At 39.0% G+C, this 22,120-nt stretch overlaps 2 protein-coding genes across 2 annotated transcripts in view; one reads left to right on the plus strand and one right to left on the minus strand.

Annotated features, from left to right (window-relative positions):
• The window catches only part of AADACL3 (arylacetamide deacetylase like 3), a 127,372-nt gene that overhangs the window by 53,185 nt on the left and 52,067 nt on the right, over positions 1-22,120 (minus strand). The window lies entirely within an intron of this gene.
• On the plus strand, positions 12,635-12,885 carry LOC133068878 (small ribosomal subunit protein uS14-like). The gene has a single exon (XM_061159807.1). It carries the CDS (start codon positions 12,635-12,637, stop codon positions 12,854-12,856), a length of 222 nt encoding a protein of 73 aa, XP_061015790.1. The 3' UTR covers positions 12,857-12,885.

A 22,120-nucleotide genomic window follows, 5' to 3' on the forward strand; every position in this document is an offset into this window, starting at 1 on the left:
AGGCCAAATACTCAGTAACAGTTTAATGATTGGAGATGATAATCAATGATTGTTTAGCAATGGCTGATCTGTGTGGGTACAATGTAACCACTGGAAAAAGAGCAACAATAACAGCCTGAACTCAGGAGAGAAGTCTTTTATGAAGGGCTAGGCTTTGACCCAGCTCTTGAAGGAAGTGGAAGCTATGAATTACTAAATGCATCTGGGATAGGAAGGGGAATATCCCACAAATGATGGAGAAGAAATACTTTGTACAAAGGCACAGAATCAGAGTAAAACAATATTACATCTATCTTCCAGGTCTCTGGCTTTAATGTTATATTTTGCCAAATCTTTGATAATTAGAGAGAAAGAAACAATTCTGATTGAATCATCCTGTATGTGCTCCTTTATGCTATACATATTTTGGGTGCCTTCTATGGGCAAGACTCTGTGAGAGGTACCAAGATGAATTATTTACAGACCTATTCTCTCCTGCTTGCAAGGAGAGGAAGACCTATACATAAATATTTCTAATAAAATATACAAAGTGGAAACAACCATAAACAAGATATGGACTGCTATAGTTCATTAGAAGAACCTATCACTTCCAGGTGGGGATCTTTCTGATAGCTTCCTAGAAACAATGGTGTTGCTGCTAGCTTTGCAAAAAGGATAGGATTTGTAAAGATGAAGATGGGTTCCAGGCTGTTCCACGAGGCAGACAAACCCACACACAAAAAGAAAGGTAGGAAAGTTCAAATCCAGCAAAGATGAGTGAGGGGTCTGGTTTTACTGCAACCTTGTAGATATAAAGAGTGAAAAATTAAGTTATAACACAAGTGAAGCAATATCATGGAGTGAAAAGAAGATGAAACTTTGGAGTCCTATGAAAAAATTGCTATTCTGTCCTTTCCTGCTTATGTGATCTTGGGCAAATTATTTAAATTCCTGAATGCCAGTTACTCAGTTACCTCATCTGTAAAATGGGACTAGACAGGAGGGTCCCCAGGCATGCAATAATGTGATATCCCTTCTATCTGATATTCTTTAAATACGGATTCAAGTTTTTTAAAAGACAGGCTGAGCACTGAGTCAGGTAGAGGCCCCTGCCTTTCCTCTACTGTCTCAAGTAATTTCAAAGTTCCAGGCAGTCAAACAACACCCTGTAGTTAATATGAGTGTTCTCTTCTCTTTGAACTATGTTCGGACCCTTCGATAGGAGTTCCTGGGGCATCCAATATCCCTTATAGGCTGTGACTTTGAACTTATGCCCTTCTAGCCCATCCCTTGGCTCAACTCTGTTCAAAGAATGGTTACAAGGATTCATGAGATTACAAAAATTGAGTGTTCTGTAAGAAGAGCTATAGTTATCACTGAGAGACAAACTGAAGGAGGAGAAACTGAAGAAATGGACACTGGCTAGGAGGTAATTTAGGAGGACTATTACATAATCCAAGAAAAAAAATCTGAAGGCCCGAAATAAGAGAAAGGTGGTGGGGATAGAGAAGAAAGGATAAATTTAAAAGCTCTCACTGAAATAGAATCCTGAGGACTTAGCAAATAACTGATGTGTGAAATAAAGTAAAGGAAGAGGTTGAAATCTGGGCTCTAGGAGGACTTTAGTGTCACTAATACAACTAGTGAGGAGGGGAAAAAGGAGTGGATTTGGAAAGAATATCACTGAATCTGTTGGGACACATTCAGTTAGGGGCCAGTAATAGTGTAACCAGGCAGGGAAAAAATAAGAAAGAGAGAGTTCTTTATAGATTCTCTCCTTGACCAAACTCTGCTCAGACTCCATGTCTGTCTCTGCATTTTAGCAAGAATCCTGCTAAGTCAGGTTAGCCAGAAACCCCCATCCTCCATATGTGATCACCCTCAATATCTAATCGGGTTCTTCATCCTCATGTGATGTCTGATCATCCTGGTCTGCCTTCAGCAAGAATCCTGTTAGGTCAGCTTAGCCAGAACCACCCTCACCCCTTACCCTTGATGTTTCCTCTTATAACTTTCCATCCACTGACCCCCACTCTTCTCCTCCCAACTTGTCCTTCTGTTTTGAAATGAGCTAGGTTTTATACCAAGATCTTTTTCTCCTATTGCAATAATTTTTCTAAATAAAATCTATTTTTACCATTTTATGTTCATCTCTGTTTTTGGAGTTGTTTTTTTGTTTGTTTGTTTGTTTGTTTGTTTTTACAGCAGTTAAGAATTCAGCCTGTTCTAGGGAGAACTAGAGGGTTGACACTTACACAGCCTTTTATATGCTCACATCAGCAGCAGGGAGGCTTAGTCAGCATACTGTGACTAAATCATGGACTGTTTCTACATTCTACACCCTTTTGGTGTCTTTTCTATTAAAATCACTCTCTGTAAACCTCCTGAAAACTTTCTATTCCTTCTGACTCTCAGTTATATGGACATGATAGCAAAACAACAGCTCCCAAAAGATGTCTATGTGCTAATCTTTGGAACCTGTTAATATATTACCTTGTGGGACAAAAAAGGACTTCATAACACTGATTAAGTTAAAATTGTTAAAAATGATGGCTTCTTCTGGATAATTCCAGTAAGCCCAATGTAATTCAAAGTGATCTTATAAAAGGGGTACTAGAGAGTCAGAGAGACAGAGAGAGAGAGGTTGGAAAATGTGACTAGCCTTCTGGCTTTGAAGATAAGAAAGGGGTATGAGCCAATGAATTCGGACAGCCTCTAGAAGCTGGAAAATGCAAGGGAACATATTCTATCCTAGATGCTCTAAAAGAAATACAGCCCTGTTAACACCTTTATTTTAGGCTAGTGAAACTCAGTTCAGACTTTTGGCCCTTGGAATTATAAAATAACAAATCTGTATTGTTTTAAGCTATTTCTGCAGTAATTTGTCACAGCAGCAATAGGAAACTAATACAATAGGTGTGGTGAATGGCCTAAGCCATTCAGTTGATAAGCACTTGAGAAATGGAAGGTTATGGACAGATAACATTTAAGAATGTTAAATGTGGTTCTCACAAGAGGAATTTTGCCCTCCTCTCCCTAGGGGACATTGCGAAAGTCTGAGATATATTTGATGGTCAAGCTACAGGGTGGGTATAACTTCAGACATTACATCAGAAAAACCAGAATATACATTCCTTTCAACTGTACATGGAATAGTCTTTAGGACTGATCACATACTAGAGCAAAAAACAAGCCTCCACAAATTTAAGAGCACAGAACTTATTTCCAGCATCATTTCTGACCACAATTGCATGAAACTAGAAATCAATAACAGAAAAAGAAAAGATAAAAAAAACAAATTACATGGAAAGTAAACAACATGCTACTAAAAAACCAGTGGATCAACAATGTGAAATCAAAAAGAAAATTTTAAAAATACCTTGAGACAAATGACAATGAAAACACAGCCAATATAAAATCTATAGGATGCAGCAAAAGCAGCTCTTAGAAGGAAGCTCATAGCAACACAGGCTTTCTTTAAGAAACAAGAAAACTCTCAAACAATCTTATCTTCTACCTAAAAGAATTAGAAAAAGAAGAACAAACAAAATATAAACTCAGCAGAAGAAACAAAATAATAAAGATCAGAGAGGAAATAAATAAAATAGAGACTTAAAAAACAATAGAAAACAAAACCCAATAAGGTCAAGAGCTGGTCCTTTGAAAGGGCAAACAAAATTGACAAACCTCTGGCCAGGCTCACCAAGAAGAAGAGAGACAGTAAATAAAATAAGAAATGAAAGAGGAGCAATCACAACTCATACCACAGAAAGACAAGAAACTATAAGAGAATACTACGACCAATTATAAGCCAAAAATTGGACAACCTAGAAGAAATGTACATGTTTTGCTTCTAGAAACATACAGTCCATCAAAACTGAATCACAAAGATATAGATAACTTGAAGAGACTGATCAATAGACATGAAATAGAATCTGTAATAAAAAGAGAAAAACTCCCTACAAACAAAAGTCCAGGACCATATGCCTTCACAGGAGAATTCTACTGAACATACAAAGAAGAACTTACACCAATCCTTCTCAAACTCTTCCAAAAGACTAAGGAGAAGAAAACACTCTCAAATAATAGTCTACAAAGCTACTATCACTGTGAAGCCAAAATCAGACAAAAATACCACCAAAAAAGAAAATTACAGGCCAATATCTTTGATGAATATAGATGCAAAAATTCTCAATGAAATCTTGGCAAAACAAACTCAACAATACACACAAAAAGATCATACACAATGACCAAGTGGAATTCATCCTAAGTTCACAAGAATGGTTTAACATACTCAAATCAAAAAAGGTGATACACCACATCAAAAAAAAAGAGAGAAAAACCACATGATCATCTCAATAGATGCAGAGAAAGTATTTGACAAAATTCAACATCCATTCATAATAAAAACTCTTACTATAATAGGTATTACCTTAACATAATAAAAGCTATTTATGATAAACCCACAGCCAATATAATTCTCAATGGTGAAAAGTTGAAAGCCTTTCCACTAAAATCTGGAACAAGACAAAAATACTCACTCTCAACTCTTCTGTTAAACATAGTATTGGAAGTCCTAGTTATAGCAATAAGACAATAAAGAGAAATAAAAGATATCCAAATTGGAAAGGAAGAAGTAAAATTGTCATTATATGCTGGTTACATTATATATATATATGTGTATGTATATATATATATATCCCTAAAGACTCCACACAAAAACTGCTAGAACTTTTAAATGAATTCAGCAAGGTAGTAGGATATGAAGTTAACATACAGAATCTGTTGCATTTCTCAACACTAACAATGAAATATCAGAAAAGGAATGTAAAAAAAAAATACCTTTTAAAATAACAATAGCACTCCACAAAATAAAATATTTATGAATAAACCTAACCAATAAAGTGAAAGATTTACATGCTGAGAACTATAAAACACTAATAAAGGAAACTGAGGATGATTCAAAGAAATGTAAAGACATCCCATATCTTAGAAAAATTAATATTGCTAAAATGGCCACACTGCTCAAAGCAATCTACAGATTTAATGTGATCCCTATTAAATTATCCATGACATTTTTCACAGAAGCAGAAAAAAATAATCCTAAAATTTATATGTAAATAAAAGACCCAGAATTGCCAAAGCAATCCTGAAGAAAAAGAACAATACAAGAGGCCTAACCCTCCTAGACTTCAGACAATACTACAAAGCTATAGTAATTAAATGGCATGGTACAAAAACTGACACATGGATCAATGGAACAGAATACAGAGCTCAGAAGTAAACCCACATACCTTGCAAAAAGCAAGGGATACAAGGAAAGATACACCCAACTAAACACAGAGTTCCAAAGAATAGCAAGGAGAGACAAGAAGACCTTCTTCAATGAACAATGCATAACAATTCAGGAAAACAATAGAAGGGGAAAGACTAGAGATCTCATCAGGAAAGTTGGAAATATCAAGGGAACATTTCACCCAAAGATGGGCACAATAAAGGACAAAAACAGTAGAGACCTAGTAGAAACAGAAGAGATCAAGGAGAAATGGAAAGAATACAAAGAAGAACTGCACCAAAAAAAGACCTTAATCAACTGGATGACCACAGTGGTGTGCTCAATCATCCAGAGCCAGACATTCTGGAGTATGAAGTCAAGTGGGCCTTAGGAAACACTGCTGTCAAGAAGTGGATGTGATGGAAATCCAGTACAGCCAGTCAAAACCCTAAAAGATGATGCTATCAGGGGGTTGCACGCAATATATCAGCAAATCTGAAAGACCCAGCAGTGGCCACAGGACTGGAAAAGGTCAATCCTCATCTGAATTACCAAGAAGAGCAGAATTAAAGAATGGTCAAACCACTGGACAATTGCACTCATCTCCCATGCTAGTAAGGTCATGCTTAAAATCTTGCATGCTAGGCTTCAGCATTATGCAAACCAAGAATTTCCAGACCTCCAAGCTGGGTTTAGAAAAGGCAGAACCAGAGATCAAATTGCCAACACTCACTGGATCATAGAGAAAGCAAGGGAATTCCAGAAAAACATCGACCTCTGTTTCATCGACTACGCTAAAGCCTTTGATTGTGTGGATTGTGACAAACCGTGGAAAGCTAGTAAAGAGACGGGAATACCAGACCATCTTACCTGTCTTCTGAGAAACCTGTAAGTAGGTCAAGAAGCAACAGTTAGAATCCTGTATGGAACAACTGATTGGTTCAGGATTGAGAAAGGAGTACGAAAGGAAGAAAAGTTATGACCAACCTAGACAACATATTAAAAAGCAGAGATATTACTTTGCCAACAAAGGTCCGTCTAGTCAAGGCTGTGGTTTTTCCAGTGGTCATATATGGATGTGAGAGTTGGACTATAAAGAAAGCTGAGTGCTGAAGAATTGATGCTTTTGAACTGTGGTGTTGGAGAAGACTCTTGAGAGTCTCTTGGACTGCAAGGAGACCCAACCAGTCCATCCTAAAGGAGAACAGTCCTGGGTGTTCTTTGGAGGGTCTGATGTTGAAGCTGAAACTCCAATACTTTGGCCACCTGATGCAAAAAGCTGACTCATTTGAAAAGACCCTGATGCTGGGAAAGATTGAGGGCAGGAGGAGAAGGGGACGACCGAGGATGAGATGGTTGGATGGCATCACCGACTCAATGGACATGGGTTTGGGTGGGCTCTGGGAGTTGGTGTTGGACAGGGAGGCCTGGCGTGCTGCAGCTCATGGGGTCGCAAAGAGTTGGACACAACTGAGCGACTGAACTGAACTGAACTGAACTGAAAAGCTAAATATTAAAAAACTAAGATCATGGTATCCGGCCCCATTACTTGATGGCAAATAGAAGGGGAAAATGTGGAAGCAGTGACAGATTTCCTCTTCTTTGGCTCCAAAACCACTGCGGATGGTGACTGCAGCCATGAAATTAAAAGACAACTGCTTCTTGGCAGGAAAGCTATGACAAATCTAAACAGTGTATTAAAAAGCAGAGACATCATTCTGCCTACAAAGGTCCACATAGTCCAAGGCTACGGTCTTCCCAGCTTTCACATATGGTTGTGAAAGCTGGACCGTGAGGAAGGCAGAGCACCAAAGAATTGATGCCTTCAAACTGTGGTGCTGGAGAAGACTCCTGAGAGTCCCCTGGACAGCAAAGAGTTCAAACCAGTCAATCTTAAAGGAAATCAACCCTGAATTCTCACTGGAAGGACTGATGCTGAAGCTGAAGCTCCAGTACTTTGATCACCTGATGCAAACAGCCGACTCACTAGAGGGTGTCAGAGGATGAGATGGCTGGATGGCATTACCGATACAATGGACATGAATTTGGGCAAACTTTGGGAAATAGTGAGGGAAAGAGAAGACTAGCATGCTGCAGTCCATGGGGTTGCAATGAGTTGAATGTCAGACAACTGGGCAACTGAACAACAACCTACAGCCAATTAATCTTTGGCAAAGGAGGTAAGTATACACAATAGGAAAAAGAAAGTCTCTTTAGCGGGTGGTTTTGTGAAAGTCAGACAGCCACATTTAAATCAACAGTTAGAACACATCCTCACACCATGCACAAAAATAAACTCAAAATGGCTTAAAGACTTAAACATAAGACATGACACCATAAAACTCCTAAAAAAGATCATAGCAAAACATTAATTGTACCAATGTTTTCTTAGGCCAGTCCCCCAGAGCAACAGAAATAAAAACAAAAATTAAAAAATGGGATTTAATCAAAGTTAGAAACTTTTGCATAGCAAAGGAAACAATAAACAAAACAAAAAGACAACCTACAGAATGGGAGAATATATTTGCAAACAATGCAACAAACAAGGGCTTAATTTTCAAAATATACAAACAACTTACACAATTCAACAATAAAAAGAAAACCCAATCAAAGAAATTAGCAAAAGACCTAAACAGACATTTCTCCAAAGAAGACATACAGATAGATGGTCAACGTAGCTAATTATTAGAGAAATGCACATCAAAACTACAAAATGGTACCACCTCGCACTGGTCAGATTGACCATCATTAAAAAGTGTATAAATAACAAATGCTGGAGAGGGTGTGGAGAAAACGGAACCCTCCTACACTGTTGGTGGGAATGTAAGTTGGTGCAGCAACTAGGGAAAACAGTATGGAGGTTCCTCAGAAAACTAAAAATAGAATTATCATATGATCCAGCAATCCCCCTCCTGGGCATATACCCAGACAAAACTCTAATTCAAAAAGAGACACACACCCCTATATTCATAGCAGTACTATTCACAATAGCCAAGTCATGGAAACAATCTAAATGCTCCCTGACAGATGAGTGGATAAAGATGTGGTACAGAGACATGATGGAATACTACTCAGCCATTAAAAAGGAACAAAATAATGCCGTTTGAAGAAACATGGCTACAACTAGAGGTCATCATACTAAGTGAAGTGAAGTCAGGAAAAGAAAGACAAATATCATATGATCACTTATAAGTCAGTGACAGACAGGGGAGCCTGGTGTGCTGCAGTCCATGGGGTCACAAAGAGTAGGACAGGACACAGTGACTGAATAACAGCAACAATCACTTTTAAGTGGAGTCTAAAATACGATACAAATAAACTTATGTATGAAACAGAAAGAGACTTACAGATATAGAAAACGGATTTGTGGTTGCCAAGGGGAAGGGGGTTGAGCGAAACATGAGTAGGAGGTTGGTGTTAGCAAATGTAAACTATTATATACAGAAAGGATAAACAACAAGGTCCTACTCTATAGCACAGGGGACTATATTCAATATCCTATGAAAAATCATAATGGAAAAAAATATTTAAAAAAGAATGTACATATATGTGTAACTGAATCACTTTGCTGTACAGCAGAAATTAATATAAGTATTAAAAAAAAGAATGTCATGGGGGATAAAAAGAGTGATTAGTCTACTTACAAAGTCATTTTGAGAGGAAAATGAAACCTGAATCTGATCAAGTCTCTAGATCCAACTATTAATTTATTAATTTACAGGAAACAAAGAATGGAGGATTCTGTTACATAGCATCCAGGGATTCAATCAGCAAAATCTACTGGACAAAGTTTTTCAACAGACTGCAAGAGTAATAAAAGACAAAAGGATATGGAATGGGGGGGAAATCTAAGGAATAAAAGAGACTTGAGACAAAGTAACCAGTTGGAATACATGGAGATGATTTGAATTCTAATTAAAACAAACTATAAAAATGCACATATGCATTTATGAGACAATTAGAAATTTAAATACTGACTAGATGATGTATGATATTAAAGAATTATTGCTAATTTAGGTGAATTGTCCTGTGGCTACTTTTTTAATGGAGTCCTTATCTATTAGAACTACATGTTGAAATGTTCACAGGTGAAACAGTATACCAAATATCCTTCAAAATAATACAGGAGAGAGGCTTGTTTGAAACTAGATTAGGCCATTAATTGATAATTGCTGAAGTTGATGAAGGGCACATGGGGGTTTATTATGCTATTCTCTATAAAGCATGTTTAAAATTTTCCATATTAAAGCATTTTTAAAAGAATATTATAAAACTATCTGTTTCTACTTTAAATATGTCTATTTTTCAGAAAGGAAGAATGGTCTCTCCCCTTTTCCTATATTCTCTCATTGCTCCAAATGACCTGTTCACATTTGCCATGCTCAGAAATGTACTCCAGATCAAAACAGAAGAAAACGTACTCAGAGTTCACTTGCCATTAGTTAGGTGCTAAATAAATTTAAAATATTCCAGTTTCAAGTGTGTAGATTCACTAGTGAAGAGAGAAACTGGGAGGGCCCCTGTCCTGTGTTAGATTCCAATCGCTCTCTGTGGCTCTTATAAAACAGAGCAGATGGAGGAAATGACCCTCAAAAAGCTGAGACCCAGGACTGGGCATGGGCTGAGCTACCACCTCCACCACCCATGGGGAAAAAGACTACAAGCCTCATTCATCTTTTACCATCAGCCCCTGGCACTGTGCTGGCACTTGGGCACACAGCACATATTTGGAAGGCAGGGAAGGAGGAAGTTGATTTAGCAGGTTTAGTTGTTTGTTTTTTGTTTTTAGTATTTTATTTTGGAGGGATGTTTTTGTGTGTGTGTGTGTGTGTGTGTGTGTGGCTGCACTGGGTTTTCATTGTTGTGCCTAGGCTTTCTCTAGTTGTGGAGAATAGGGTCTACTCTCTAGTTATGATGCATGAGTTTCTCATTGCAATGGCTTCTCTTGTGGAGCACGTGCTCTAGGGCCCATGGCTTCAGCAGTTGTGGCTCATGAGTTTAGTTGCCTTGAGGTACATGAGATTTTCCCACACCAGGGATCGAACCTGTGTTCCCTGCATTGGTAGGTGCATTCCTAACCAGTGGACCACCAGGGAAGCCCTGAGCAGATTTAGTCTTTAAGTGAACATGAATAACGTGTTTTATGGCGTGACAGCAATATCCTTCATTTCTCCACAGATGTCTTTGTTTTACAACCATCATGCCGTAAAGTGACCTCACCACCACAAATGTAGAGTTTCCTGTCTTAGCAGAGACTTTTCAGGAAGGTGCTGTAGCTAAAGCTGTCAGCTGCTGCTTTGTAAGACAAATCTTATATTTAAATAGCTACTCGTCACAAGTCCACTCCAGTGCACCTTATTTTTAACATTTATCACAGTTCTCAAGGTAAGATGCGGAAAGTCTCACCCACAGCTGAGTCACCCCTAAGCTCTCCCCACCCCTCCTGACCTTGGGCTAGAGAGTTGCTATACAGCTGGTATGCTATACAGTAGAGAAATAACATTATTGCATGATGTACTTAAAAACTTGCTAAAAGGGTAGATTTCCTGTTAAGTGTTCTTATCACAAACAAACAAACATATTACATAAATACATAAATAAAGGTGGGAGGAAACTCTGGGGAGGAGACCAATATGTTATGGCATATATTGTAGTGATGGTCTCACAGTTATCTCCAAACTCACTAAGTTGTATACATTAAACACTGTTGACCCTTGAAGAACACAGGTTTGAAGCGCCCAGATCCAGTTGTATGCAGAATTTTTTTTCCAATAATCCATACTACAGTACTATACAACCAGTGGTTGGTTGAATCCGCCAGTGTAGAACCACAGACAAGGGGGAAACAAGGATACAGGGGAAGCACTGATGAGGAGGGCCAACTCTATGTTGGATTTTCAGCACCCAGGAGGGTCAGTGTGCCAAGCCTTGAGTTGTTCAAGAGACAACTATATATATAGCTTGTTGTTTAACAATCCTACCCCAATAAAGAAGCATTGCTGAGCTTGCTATTCAAAGGAACATGGGGTCAAAGAACACAACAGGTTTACAGGGAGCCCAATATTCAGGCAGCATTGAGAAAGAACAGCCTGCTGTTTAGAATGGTGTTTATTTGCCCAGCCAAAGATCTATCTTTCAGACACAAAATATTTCATACTGAGGGTACAGAATTCACAGCTGCTTCCTTGGCACACTCTGCCGGTTACCAAACTTTCTTCATATTTTTCTGTTTAATATAAATGACTTCTTAAAAAGTCTTCCACATTCTGTGTCGAGAGCAGATGTTATGGAACTTAGCATACTTGAGAAAACAAACATTGGATAGCCATCTGGCTTAGAGGAGACAATGCTAGAGTGAAACCAGGCAGGACCCTATGGTCCTTCCCTACGCCCCGTCCTCTGCCTGCCTTTTTTGTCTGTGGAAAAACTTTAGCCAAAGAATAAGTTTAATCAGAGAAGCAAGAAAATGCAGAAACAAAGGAAAAGAGTTCACCAAGACTAAACAATGATAATTAGTCAGTTAACATAGCCAAGGACCTTTAGTTCCTTCTCAAGGGCTATGATAATATTCTGAGCCACATCCTGTGAGCTGTCTCGTAGGTTCTGAACCCTGCACCAGGTACGTGATGACCAGACAAGGGGCACATGACCTAAACTGCCACAACCCCGAGAACTGGCTTCAAGGACATGGGCACAAACAGGCCCTAGAACTGAAGAGTCATTGTACCTAAAAGAATCAAGAAGATGCTGATCAGACCACCACAGGACCAGTTTCAAGATGACTTGAGCTGACTGTGCTGTTTCTGCATGGGAGCCTCCTCCCTTCATCTATAAAAGCTCTTGACCACTGACTATCAGTGATGGGGAGTCAGTCTTTGGACAGAAATCCCCCCTCAACCTCTTGGCATCCAAAATAAAGCAAACTTTGCTTTCCATCAGCCTTGCCTTCTATTGGCTTTTGAGTGGCGAGCAACCAGACCCTACTTTTGGTTACAAGAGGAGACACTTTCAGCAAAGAAGAGTGGAACTATCATGGGGGAAGAGATAGAATAGGCATTTCATGGTTTTCTTCTTGTTGCTTGTTACAAGAATAATTAGCTTGGCATTCATATTCCCTAATAGATTCTTTCAAAGAGTGTGTGCATAGTAAATATGATTTCACTCTTAAGCTAAAGGGACTATGAAGCTGTTCACAGCAGGAACTAACTTCATACTCTGTATGAACAAATAACTGTACTCCTTCTCTGGTGGCTCAGATGGTAAAGAATCTGCCTGCAATGTGTAAGACCTGAGTTCAATCCCTGGGTCGGGAAGATCCTCTGGAGAAGGGAATGGCTACCCACTCCAGTATTCTTGCCTAAAGAATTCCAGGAAGAGCGCATGCGTACGCTTTCTCGTTCTTTTTACCTCGTTGCAACCGAGAAAGCAACATGGGTCACCAAGCAGCTCTACTGGAGCCATCCGAGAAAATTCGGCCAGGGTTCTCGCTCTTGCCGGGTCTGCTCAAACCGGCACGGTCTGATCCGGAAATACGGCCTCAATATGTGCCGCCAGTGTTTCCGCCAGTATGCGAAGGACATCGGCTTCATTAAGTTGGACTAATTGAACTTCCTTAGATGGCTCATCCTGAACATCACCCCTAGGCGGAAATAATACTAGCTCTTTGTATATAAAATAAAAGTTTTCAAAACTTCAAGTATGAGTGAAATCTTTAAAAATTTACTTCTCTGGATTCAACTTAAAAATGCTTATTTTCCCTGGCTTATGCAAAAGTATTCATGCTGAACTCTTGTAATGTCAGTTTTAGCTTTATACTTCAAAAAAGCCGTTTTTTGTTAGTTAAGGTGCCCACTGCATATAGCAGCATCCAGCATATAACCTGAGACAATTGGACTCTTGAGCAGCAGTTGCTGTCATTTAGATCTGCTCTGGGTGGGAAAAAAAAGACCTGCTCTGAGCATTTACCTAGTGTTTAGTAGTCCTGGCTTTTGGGATAATTCATCAGTTTACAAGAAAGCTTGTAAATTTCTCAACGTGTTTGGGTGAGGTGATTAAAAGTGAAATGGGTCGTATGAACAAAAGTAGCTTTTAGTGGGGCAGAGTTTAACAGAAAAACAAGTCCATCAGAATAGGCAGCATGAAAGTTGAGCTAGTCAACTAGCACACAAGTCAAAATGACTTCTGAAGAGGAAGACAGGATTTGTTGAAGGATTAGGTGTGGGAGAGAACCAAGAGTGATTCTAAGGGTTTTGGCCTGAACAACTGGAAGGGTTACTCTTGAGCTAGGACTTGAGAAGGTAGCTTGGTTTAGGGAAGAAAAAGTTGAGTTTCAGGCATACTGAATTTTAAATGCTTATTAGCCATTTGTGTTAAGCTCTGAAGCAGGCATTCATCTGGGGTTGACAGGAGCCTATCTTGGGCTCCCTCTGGGGCCCGCTGTTGGGTGGGGATCTTGCAGTGTGTGGTGTGGCTTTGTCCCTGAATAACCTGGAGAAAGAAATGGCAACCCACTCCAGTGTTGTTGCCTGGAGAATTCCATAGAGCCTGGTGTGGGGTCACAGAGACAAGACTGACTAACTCTGAACTGAACTGAACTATGACAAGATAGGCTTGACTGGTTCTCAGGTTATGAATAGTGTCTGCTGTTTGGGGATCTCATTTTCCCGACTGGGTGAGATCTCAGCCCTAAAGTCTAGAGATTAAATGATAAACATGGAGAAGGCTGTTCTGGGTTATTCCCAAGAGCAGGTAAAATGAAGATTCAACAGAGTAGAAGGAAAGGCAAAAGAGTGGTATGTTAGAAAACTTCAAAAACAGTTGAACACAGTGTAAGACTTGAGCTCATGGAGGTTAGGGACCCTGAAGCTTAGGTCTCAAGAGCTTCATGGTAAATTCAGTTCTTACTGACCCTGAGTTGCAGGAGTACATGGTAATTCTGTGGTGGACTTCTAACGAAATTTTAAGTGTTTCTGGGAAAGTGTTTAGGGAACAGGTTTCAAACAGGGTAAGGAAGTGGATAGAATTTTAGGAGAGGAGATCAAACAGGAAAGTTTTCTATGTTACAGATAGAGTGGCTGGGTGAGAAGCAATACCAGCTGAGCAAGAGTAAAAAATTTTAGGTGAAGAGGAGAGGCCTAAACAGTGATTTAAGTAAATGAAGTGATATATTTGGGTATGAGAACTGGGAGGAAGATGAACACTGCTCTAGTGGGATAGTCCTACGTAAATGCTCTTATAAGAATTGTGTGTTAGTTGAGAATTATGTGGAAGGGAACATTCTCTAGCCAGTCCTGGCCCTGTGGGTATGGTGGGTAGGAAGGCTGGTGTGAGCAGATGGTCTCTATTCAGAGTTGAATAACTTACTGCTAAAGATTATTTTAAAATGTATGTGCCCCAACATTGTATATCAACTATGACAACAAAATAAAATAATTTAAAAATGAAAAAAAAAAAAAAAAAAAGAATTCCACAGACAGAGGAGCCTGGCCAGGCTACAGTCCATGGGGTCCCAAATACTGGACATGACTGAGTGACTGACACACACATACAGCATATGCAATCCCAACATTTTATATAATTTGTCACTTGGGTCAGATATGACTCGGGCTGTACACTTAATTAAAAAAAAAACAAAACAAAACCCAAGACAAGAAAGTCTTCCCCTTGTGCCCTAAGTGCCCACAAACCCCCACTTTCTCAGATCTTCAGAGCTCTGCTGGGGTGAAGATAACTGGCAATCAAACCTGGACCTATGCTGAAGACTTCTGTAAAAAGAAGGATCCATTTATAATGTGAATACCAGCCTCCAAAGGGATATGTTTGAATTTTCACCTTTCAGCTTAGTGAGATTTCTTACAATGTTATTTAGCCAATCATTATTTTTAGGTATTCCCCACTGCCATCCTCCAAAGAGCCAAAGAGCATGTTATTTATATTGTTAAATGAATATTTATTTATAGACTTAAAGTGAATGAATTACTATAGCTGTTTCAACTTTCTTTAGAGAATACTTTTACATTCTGAATATCTCCAAATACAATCTCTTTTTAAAAAAAGATCCTTCTTTAAGAAAGTTCCTTTAAACAGTAACCTTCAAATTGGGTTTGAAATTCAGAAATACTGTGGTGTCTTCCAGGTTAAGGTTCTTAAAGGTCTTTACCTTCTTAAGATGCTGGGTCATAAAGGGTGCTTTCAGCATCCTGGGGCAGTAATTATTAGAAGTGCAACAGAAGAGAAACCTCATCCTGTCCTCTGGGCTTTGCACCCTGCTGGGGCCTCCTACCAGCACAGAGAAACACTGCCCTTCATTGGCCCTCAGCTGCAAGTGCCAACTCATCTATCTTTAGAGAACCAAACTCAGTTGAGCTTTCTCCCCAGGAAGAAGGTTGGCTGCTAAAAAGATTCTTTTTGCCAATACTTGCTTTCTGAATAAAGTATTTCACAGTTGGCAGATTGCTTTCAAATGTATTACCCTACATGCTGTCCTCAACTGACAGGAATCCGTGGTCTCAGGATGCATGGCATAAAAGGAGCATTCAGGACCATAACCTATTTTGATGTTAGATGAAGTCTGGAGTTTTGATCCTGGCCAAGCACTTACTTGCAGGTGACCTGAGGACACCACCTAACCTTTGAGAACCTCTGACCCTCATGGTAGAATGGGCTATATGAGAAATAAGTAAGGTAATGCCCCACTGAGCCCAAGATAGCTAGGTCTTTATTAGAAAATTGCAGTTAGAACCAGAGTTATATAGACGGAGTTGTGTCTCCTCAAATTCATATGTTGAAGCCCTAACCCTCAGTGTGACTGTATTTGAAAATGGGGCCTCTAATGAGGTAATTAAGGTAAGGAAGGGCCCTTACTAACAAGTGTCTTTGTTTTCCTGGAGGACAGTCTAATGATGTGATTTATGATAGGGGCTTTGAGCCATGCTGTACCTTTCACCTCTGGAGGGATTAGAGACTAAAAGCATTAGCCTAAGTCCCTGGAGTGTATGAAAACAGAGTCAGCCCTGTGGACAATACGTGATCAAGCTTCACTAAAAACTCCAGACGCCAAAAGCTGAGGTGAGCTTTCCTGATTGGCAGTATTCTCTGAGTACTGTCACACATCATGGCCAGGAAGCAACGCCATTCATGACTCAGTGGGGGAAGGAAAATCAGAAGCCTCATGCTTGGACCCTCCCAGACTCTGCCCTTACTTGTTTCTTCCTTCTGCTGATTTTAGTGTTTTTTTTTTTTCTTTTTACTACAATAAAATTTTAATTTTAAATATAGTGCTTTCCTGAGTTCTGTAGTCATTCTAGTGAGTTACCAAAACTGAGGATGGTCATGGCTCTTTAGGCTTTTTCTTTCTTTCTTTCTTTTTATGCTTTTTCTTTTTTTAAGGATTTTAACTTTGTCTTTTATTCTGTAGTAAATAGTTATTTACTTACTAATTTAACTTGTGGTAGTTTTAAACTATTGTGTAATCAGCTTTATCAATCTTTCCCATTAAAGTTTTTGTTTACTTAAAAAGGCTTTTTTCACAAGAAAATGAAATAGGTATTCATCTTTATTTTCTTCCTCTCTTTTCTGGCTCTGGCACCAGCTGCCTCAGCTTCCTTGGTCCATGAGCATCACACTGAAGCTCATGCCAGTGGGGACACCAAGAACCCCATTCATGCTCCTATATCTTTATTTTCTAGTTTTTTACAGTATCATTTCTCTTTATTAACTAATTTCATTTGGGATTTATTTTGCTATATGCTACTAAGTAAAAATCTGTTGTTACTTTTTTTCCATACAGTTTCTCAATTGACTCAACAACAGCTTTTGAATAATCATATTTTTCTACCTTGTTACCACATGCAAAATTCCCACATATATTAGGGTTTGCATGTGGTCAATCTATTCTGTTGGATCTATATGGCTATCTTCTCTTGCACCATCCTGCTTTTAGATTTATTGGCTTCATAACATGTATTAATATCCCACTGTAGGCATCTTTCCTATTTAATGTTCATATTTAAAATCTTCTTGGCTTACATTCCTATTTATTCTTCCACAACAAAATTTTCTGTGCCCCAAGAAAATGTTTTACTCAGAACATAAAAGAAAAATTAAAATCAGTTTGTCAATTCCCATTGACCTCCAAAAATAAAATACTAATATAGTTTTTCACTGGAATTACATTAAACTTAAAAATTTGGGGAAAATTGATATATGTATGTATAAGGCTAAGTCTTTCCAGGCAGAAATATGATATGTCCCAGAGTAAAAATAAATACATTAAAAAATGTTGATGTTCTTCATACAGGTCCAGCAAGTTTCTTGTTAACTTCAGGGAAATAAGAAACTTTAAGGCTCTTAATGCACATCACTACATTATCTCCACAAAATTTTCACAGAATATAAGACTGAAAATGCCCTCTTGCCAGTCTGAGCAGGTAAAAAAAAGTATTCACTATAGATTTAATGTGCACTTCTTTGACTTTTCATGAGGTTGAATGATTCTGAACATATTTACTGATTAGTTGTATTTCTTTCTTTGTGAACTTTTGCCTATTTTATTTTTTGTCTATTTTTTATATTAAGAATAATATACTTTGATTCCCCAGGTGGAAGTATTTTTCCCAGTACATCATTTGCCTCTTAATTTTGTTTATTATGTTTTTGGATATATAGAATTTTAAAATTTTCTATCTCCAATTCAAAGATCATATAACATTTGTGTCTGTTTTCTTATAGTCATGTATATATTCTTCTGTTTAAATTTTAATTCCCAATTTTACATTGATTTTTATGTTTATGATATAGATGGGCTTCCCTGGTGGCTGAGACAGTAAAGAATCTGCTTGCAATGCAGGAGACCCTAGATCGGGAAGATCCCCTGGCAAAGGGAATGACTACCCACTCTATTATTCTTGCCAGGAAAATCCCAATGACAGAGGAGCCAGGAGGGCTATAGTCCATTCGGTCTCAAAGAGTCAGGTACGACTGAGCAACTAACACACACATAGTAAAAATGAAATATAGCCTGGGTTTCATTTTGAGTTTTAGGGATTAGTTTATTTAGGTCTGTATATTGAAACATGGTCACTCTCTTTTTGGAAGTTATTCTGTGTCAAAGCAATTTGGTTTACTTAGCAATTTTTAAGTACAGAATTTCTTGGAACACATTTCAGTGGAGTAATAAAATGTTCTCATTATGAAAGGAATTTAAGCAATTACATCTGAAGCCTGCTCTAGTGTATCTAACAAGGTACTTTTTAGCTTAAAGAATGTTGTGTATCATTCAACTGCTAGTTGCCATAACATTGGGACTTTCCTGAGTCCTCTGAAAGTTGCATAGAGCTAAAGAGGTTATTTTACCAGCACCATCTGTAAAAATGTGTTGCTACAATTCACTTGGAAGGCTCAATCCCCCAAGAGTACAGAGAATTAATTTATAGTCACAAGTTTGGCATTCTTACAAGCTACTCAACCAAAGGGAAACAAAACCCTCTGAGAAATCAAATGTGTTTGGCAGATCTGGTTCAAGATTTCCAGCAATGTACTATCAACACAGCAAACCTAAGAAGCAGGAGAAACCTCTCTCGAAATCAAATACGGTACAGTACAAGGAACATTATATTGAATGTCTGAAAGCCAGGAGTCTTTGTTCCAACACCAGTGATTTGACCTTCACAAATCATTTTAATGAGTTTCAATTTCCTCTCTTATAAAATGGGTGCCCTCATAGGACTACTGCAAAAACTGAGAAAATGTATATGGATGTATTGTATAAACTGTAATGCACAGGTCAAAACATTAGTAGCTATTAATTAGCCTGCAATTGAACTTATTCTACTTTTCTAACTCAAGAGGAGAAGGTAGCACCTGCCGTCCCTGGTCTGTTCAGCCTGTCCTGGGGAAACACTATATGGACGCCCACCGCCTCCCCTTGAGTCATGCCCCACCTCTGAACCATGCATGCTTCCAGCCTGCAGCACTTCCCAGGGCAGACGTGTACATGAGCTTAAGCCTGGGGCCTTCAAGAAAGTAAGCACTATGTCTAGGAAGGAAAAAGAGGAATAACATTTATTGAGCACCTACCATATGTGGAGTACTGAAAGATATGCTAGCAAAATAGAGACACATGAGGCCAGTCCTAGGACTTTTTGCTTTAATTTTCACTGTATCAGACTCACAAGGTTCATAATGATTCAACATATATCATAAGCCAGAGGGTGTTTGCAAGTATGAACTACATTCTCAGCCTTGGGCAGTGACAGGTCTGGGAAAGTGAGATAAATTTACATACAGGTTGGGTGGAGTCAATGGGATACTTGTAAAATGATTTAAAAGTTTAGCTAGCTTGGGACTTCCGTGGTGGTCCAGTGGCTAGGACTCTGCACTCCCAGTGCAAGGGACCTGGGTTCAATCCCTGGTCATGGAACTACATCCCACATGGGGCAACTAAGAACTGGTGCATCCAAATAAATAAAAGTTTAGCTGGCTCAAAGATGTGTTCGTGCATCTATAAGAATTAGGTTCAAAATTCTTGACATGAAACCAGGACCAAGTCTGGGCTCCTCTTTCAAGAGAACTGCCTAAGTTGGGATAAAGTCAAAACATAATGGGAGGGACTTCCCTGGTGGTCCAGTGGTTAAAAATATGCCTGCTAGTGCAGGCGACATGAGTTCAGCCCCTGGTCTAAGAACTAAGATCCCACATGCCACAGAGAAACTAAGACCATGCACCATAACTTCTGAGCCCACGCTGCAACTACTGAAACCCACGTGCCCTAGAATTTGTGCTCCTCAATAAGAAAAGCCACCACAAGGAGAAGCCAGCACACCGCAACTAGAGAGTAGCCCCCACTTGCTGCAACTAGAGAAAGCCATGCATGCAACTAGAGAAAGCCTATGCATGAATAAATAAGTTTTTAAAAAAACACAATGGAAAGGCATTGAGAAGGGAGGGACATGATCAGATCTGAGCTTTAAAAAGAATACTCCGGTTACAATTAGGTGTTACCTCACAATGGTCAGAAAGGCAATCATGAAAAAGTCTACAAATAACATGCTGGAGAGGGTGTGGAGAAAAGGGAACCCTCCTACATTCTTGGTGGGCATGTAAACTGGTACAGTCACTATGGAGAACTGTATGGATATTCCTTAAAGAACTAAAAATAGAGTTACAGTATGATCTAGCAACCCCACTCCTGGGCACATATCTGGAGAAAATCGTAATTTGAAAAGATACGTTTACTCCAATGTTTGTAGCAGCACCATTTACAACAGCCAAGACATGGAAGCAACCTAATGTCCAATGATAGATGAATAGATAAAGATGTGGTATATATATATATACAAGGGAATATTACTCAGTCATAAAGCAAATGAAATAATGCCATTTGCAGCAATATGGACAGACCTAGAGATTACCATATTAAGTGAAGTAAGTCAAAGTCAACTATCATATGATCTCACTTGTATGTGGAATCTAAAAATAATTTTACAAATGAACTTATTTATTTAAAAAAACAGACTCACAAACATAGAGAACAAACGTGGTTAACAAAGGGGAAAGTTGGGGGGAGGGTGTAAGGACAAATTTAAAGTTTGGGTTTGACAGATACACACTACTATATATAAAACAGATAAACGATAAGGATCTGCTGTATGGCACAGAATCTTATAATAACCTATAATGGAAAAGAATGAAAAAGAATTTACATATATATATTTTTTATATATCGTATATATGTCATATACATGAAACTAACACAACATTGTAAATCAACTATACTCCAGTTGAAAAGAGAAAAAGAACTTTGGTTGCTGTATGGACGACGGAGGGGAATGCTGCAAGAAGGGAGCAGGTATGCCCCCACGGTGGTATGCAGCTGCTGGTTTGCTCTGGCTCAAGAAAGTTGACTGTGTCCATAATTTTCCCAAAGCCACATGTAGTGGTATCAGGTTGGTAGGCTGAAGGAAGCTATGGTGTGAATATTTACACCAAATATACCTGCAAATACTACAAACCAGGACTTCCCTACCTGCCCACCCTCCAGAGACAGTTTACCAGGACTGGAGGGGCTAGAAAGCTTCTACAGGGGATCAGGCAAGAGAGGCAGTGTGGTCCAGAGTGGTGACAGTGGAAGTGAAGGGAAGTGGATGGATTTGGAAAGCTATTTGCAGATAGAAACAGCTGCTGACAGTACTGACAGGTTGGATATGGGATGGGGTGGTCAAGGTGAGGTGAGAGAGTGTTGTAAGGAGAAGCCAATTCTGACTCCATGTTGGAGCTATTTCTTTGATTTGCTTTTTATTGCTTTTGTTATTACAATAATATATAATAGCCTGCCTCAGAGAACCCTGCCCCTCTGCCTGGCTGTTAAACTAAAGTGCCTTTGTTTAGCTCACAGGGAGATAATCTGACCCTGCCCCCCTGTTAAAAAGAAGAGATTAACACACCCCTTCCAAAGGCTGGTCCTTCCCAGAGATGTTCCGCAAGACTGAACACCACTTTTTACTTTACTTCCTCACTGCCTCTCCCTCTCTATTCTGCCTTCTGACTTTATTTCCTTATTGCTTTTCTCCCTCTGGCTCTATGAAAAAACCTGGCATCCAGAACCCACAAGATGGTTAATTTGAGACATTAATCTACCATCTTCTCCATCAGCAGGCTTTCCGAATAAAGTCGTATTCCTTGCCTCAACACTTCATATCTTGGATTCATCGACTTCCCATGCAGCAAACAGAGCAAGTCTGAAGTCATTAACAAGAGAAGAATATCTCCCAGGATTTAGTAAGTATGAAAGTGTGAGCATCAAAGGCAATGTTCCGAGTTTGGCTTTGAGACAGAGAATGTCTTAGACTCAGACAATGAGGTGATTTA

The sequence above is a fragment of the Dama dama genome, chromosome 14 (assembly GCF_033118175.1).
Source record: "Dama dama isolate Ldn47 chromosome 14, ASM3311817v1, whole genome shotgun sequence".
Classification (NCBI taxonomy): domain Eukaryota; kingdom Metazoa; phylum Chordata; class Mammalia; order Artiodactyla; family Cervidae; genus Dama; species Dama dama.

Excerpts from the sequence above, each read along its gene's own strand:
- LOC133068878 (XM_061159807.1), top strand. The coding sequence starts at position 12,635 with ATGCGTACGCTTTCTCGTTCTTTTTACCTCGTTGCAACCGAGAAAGCA.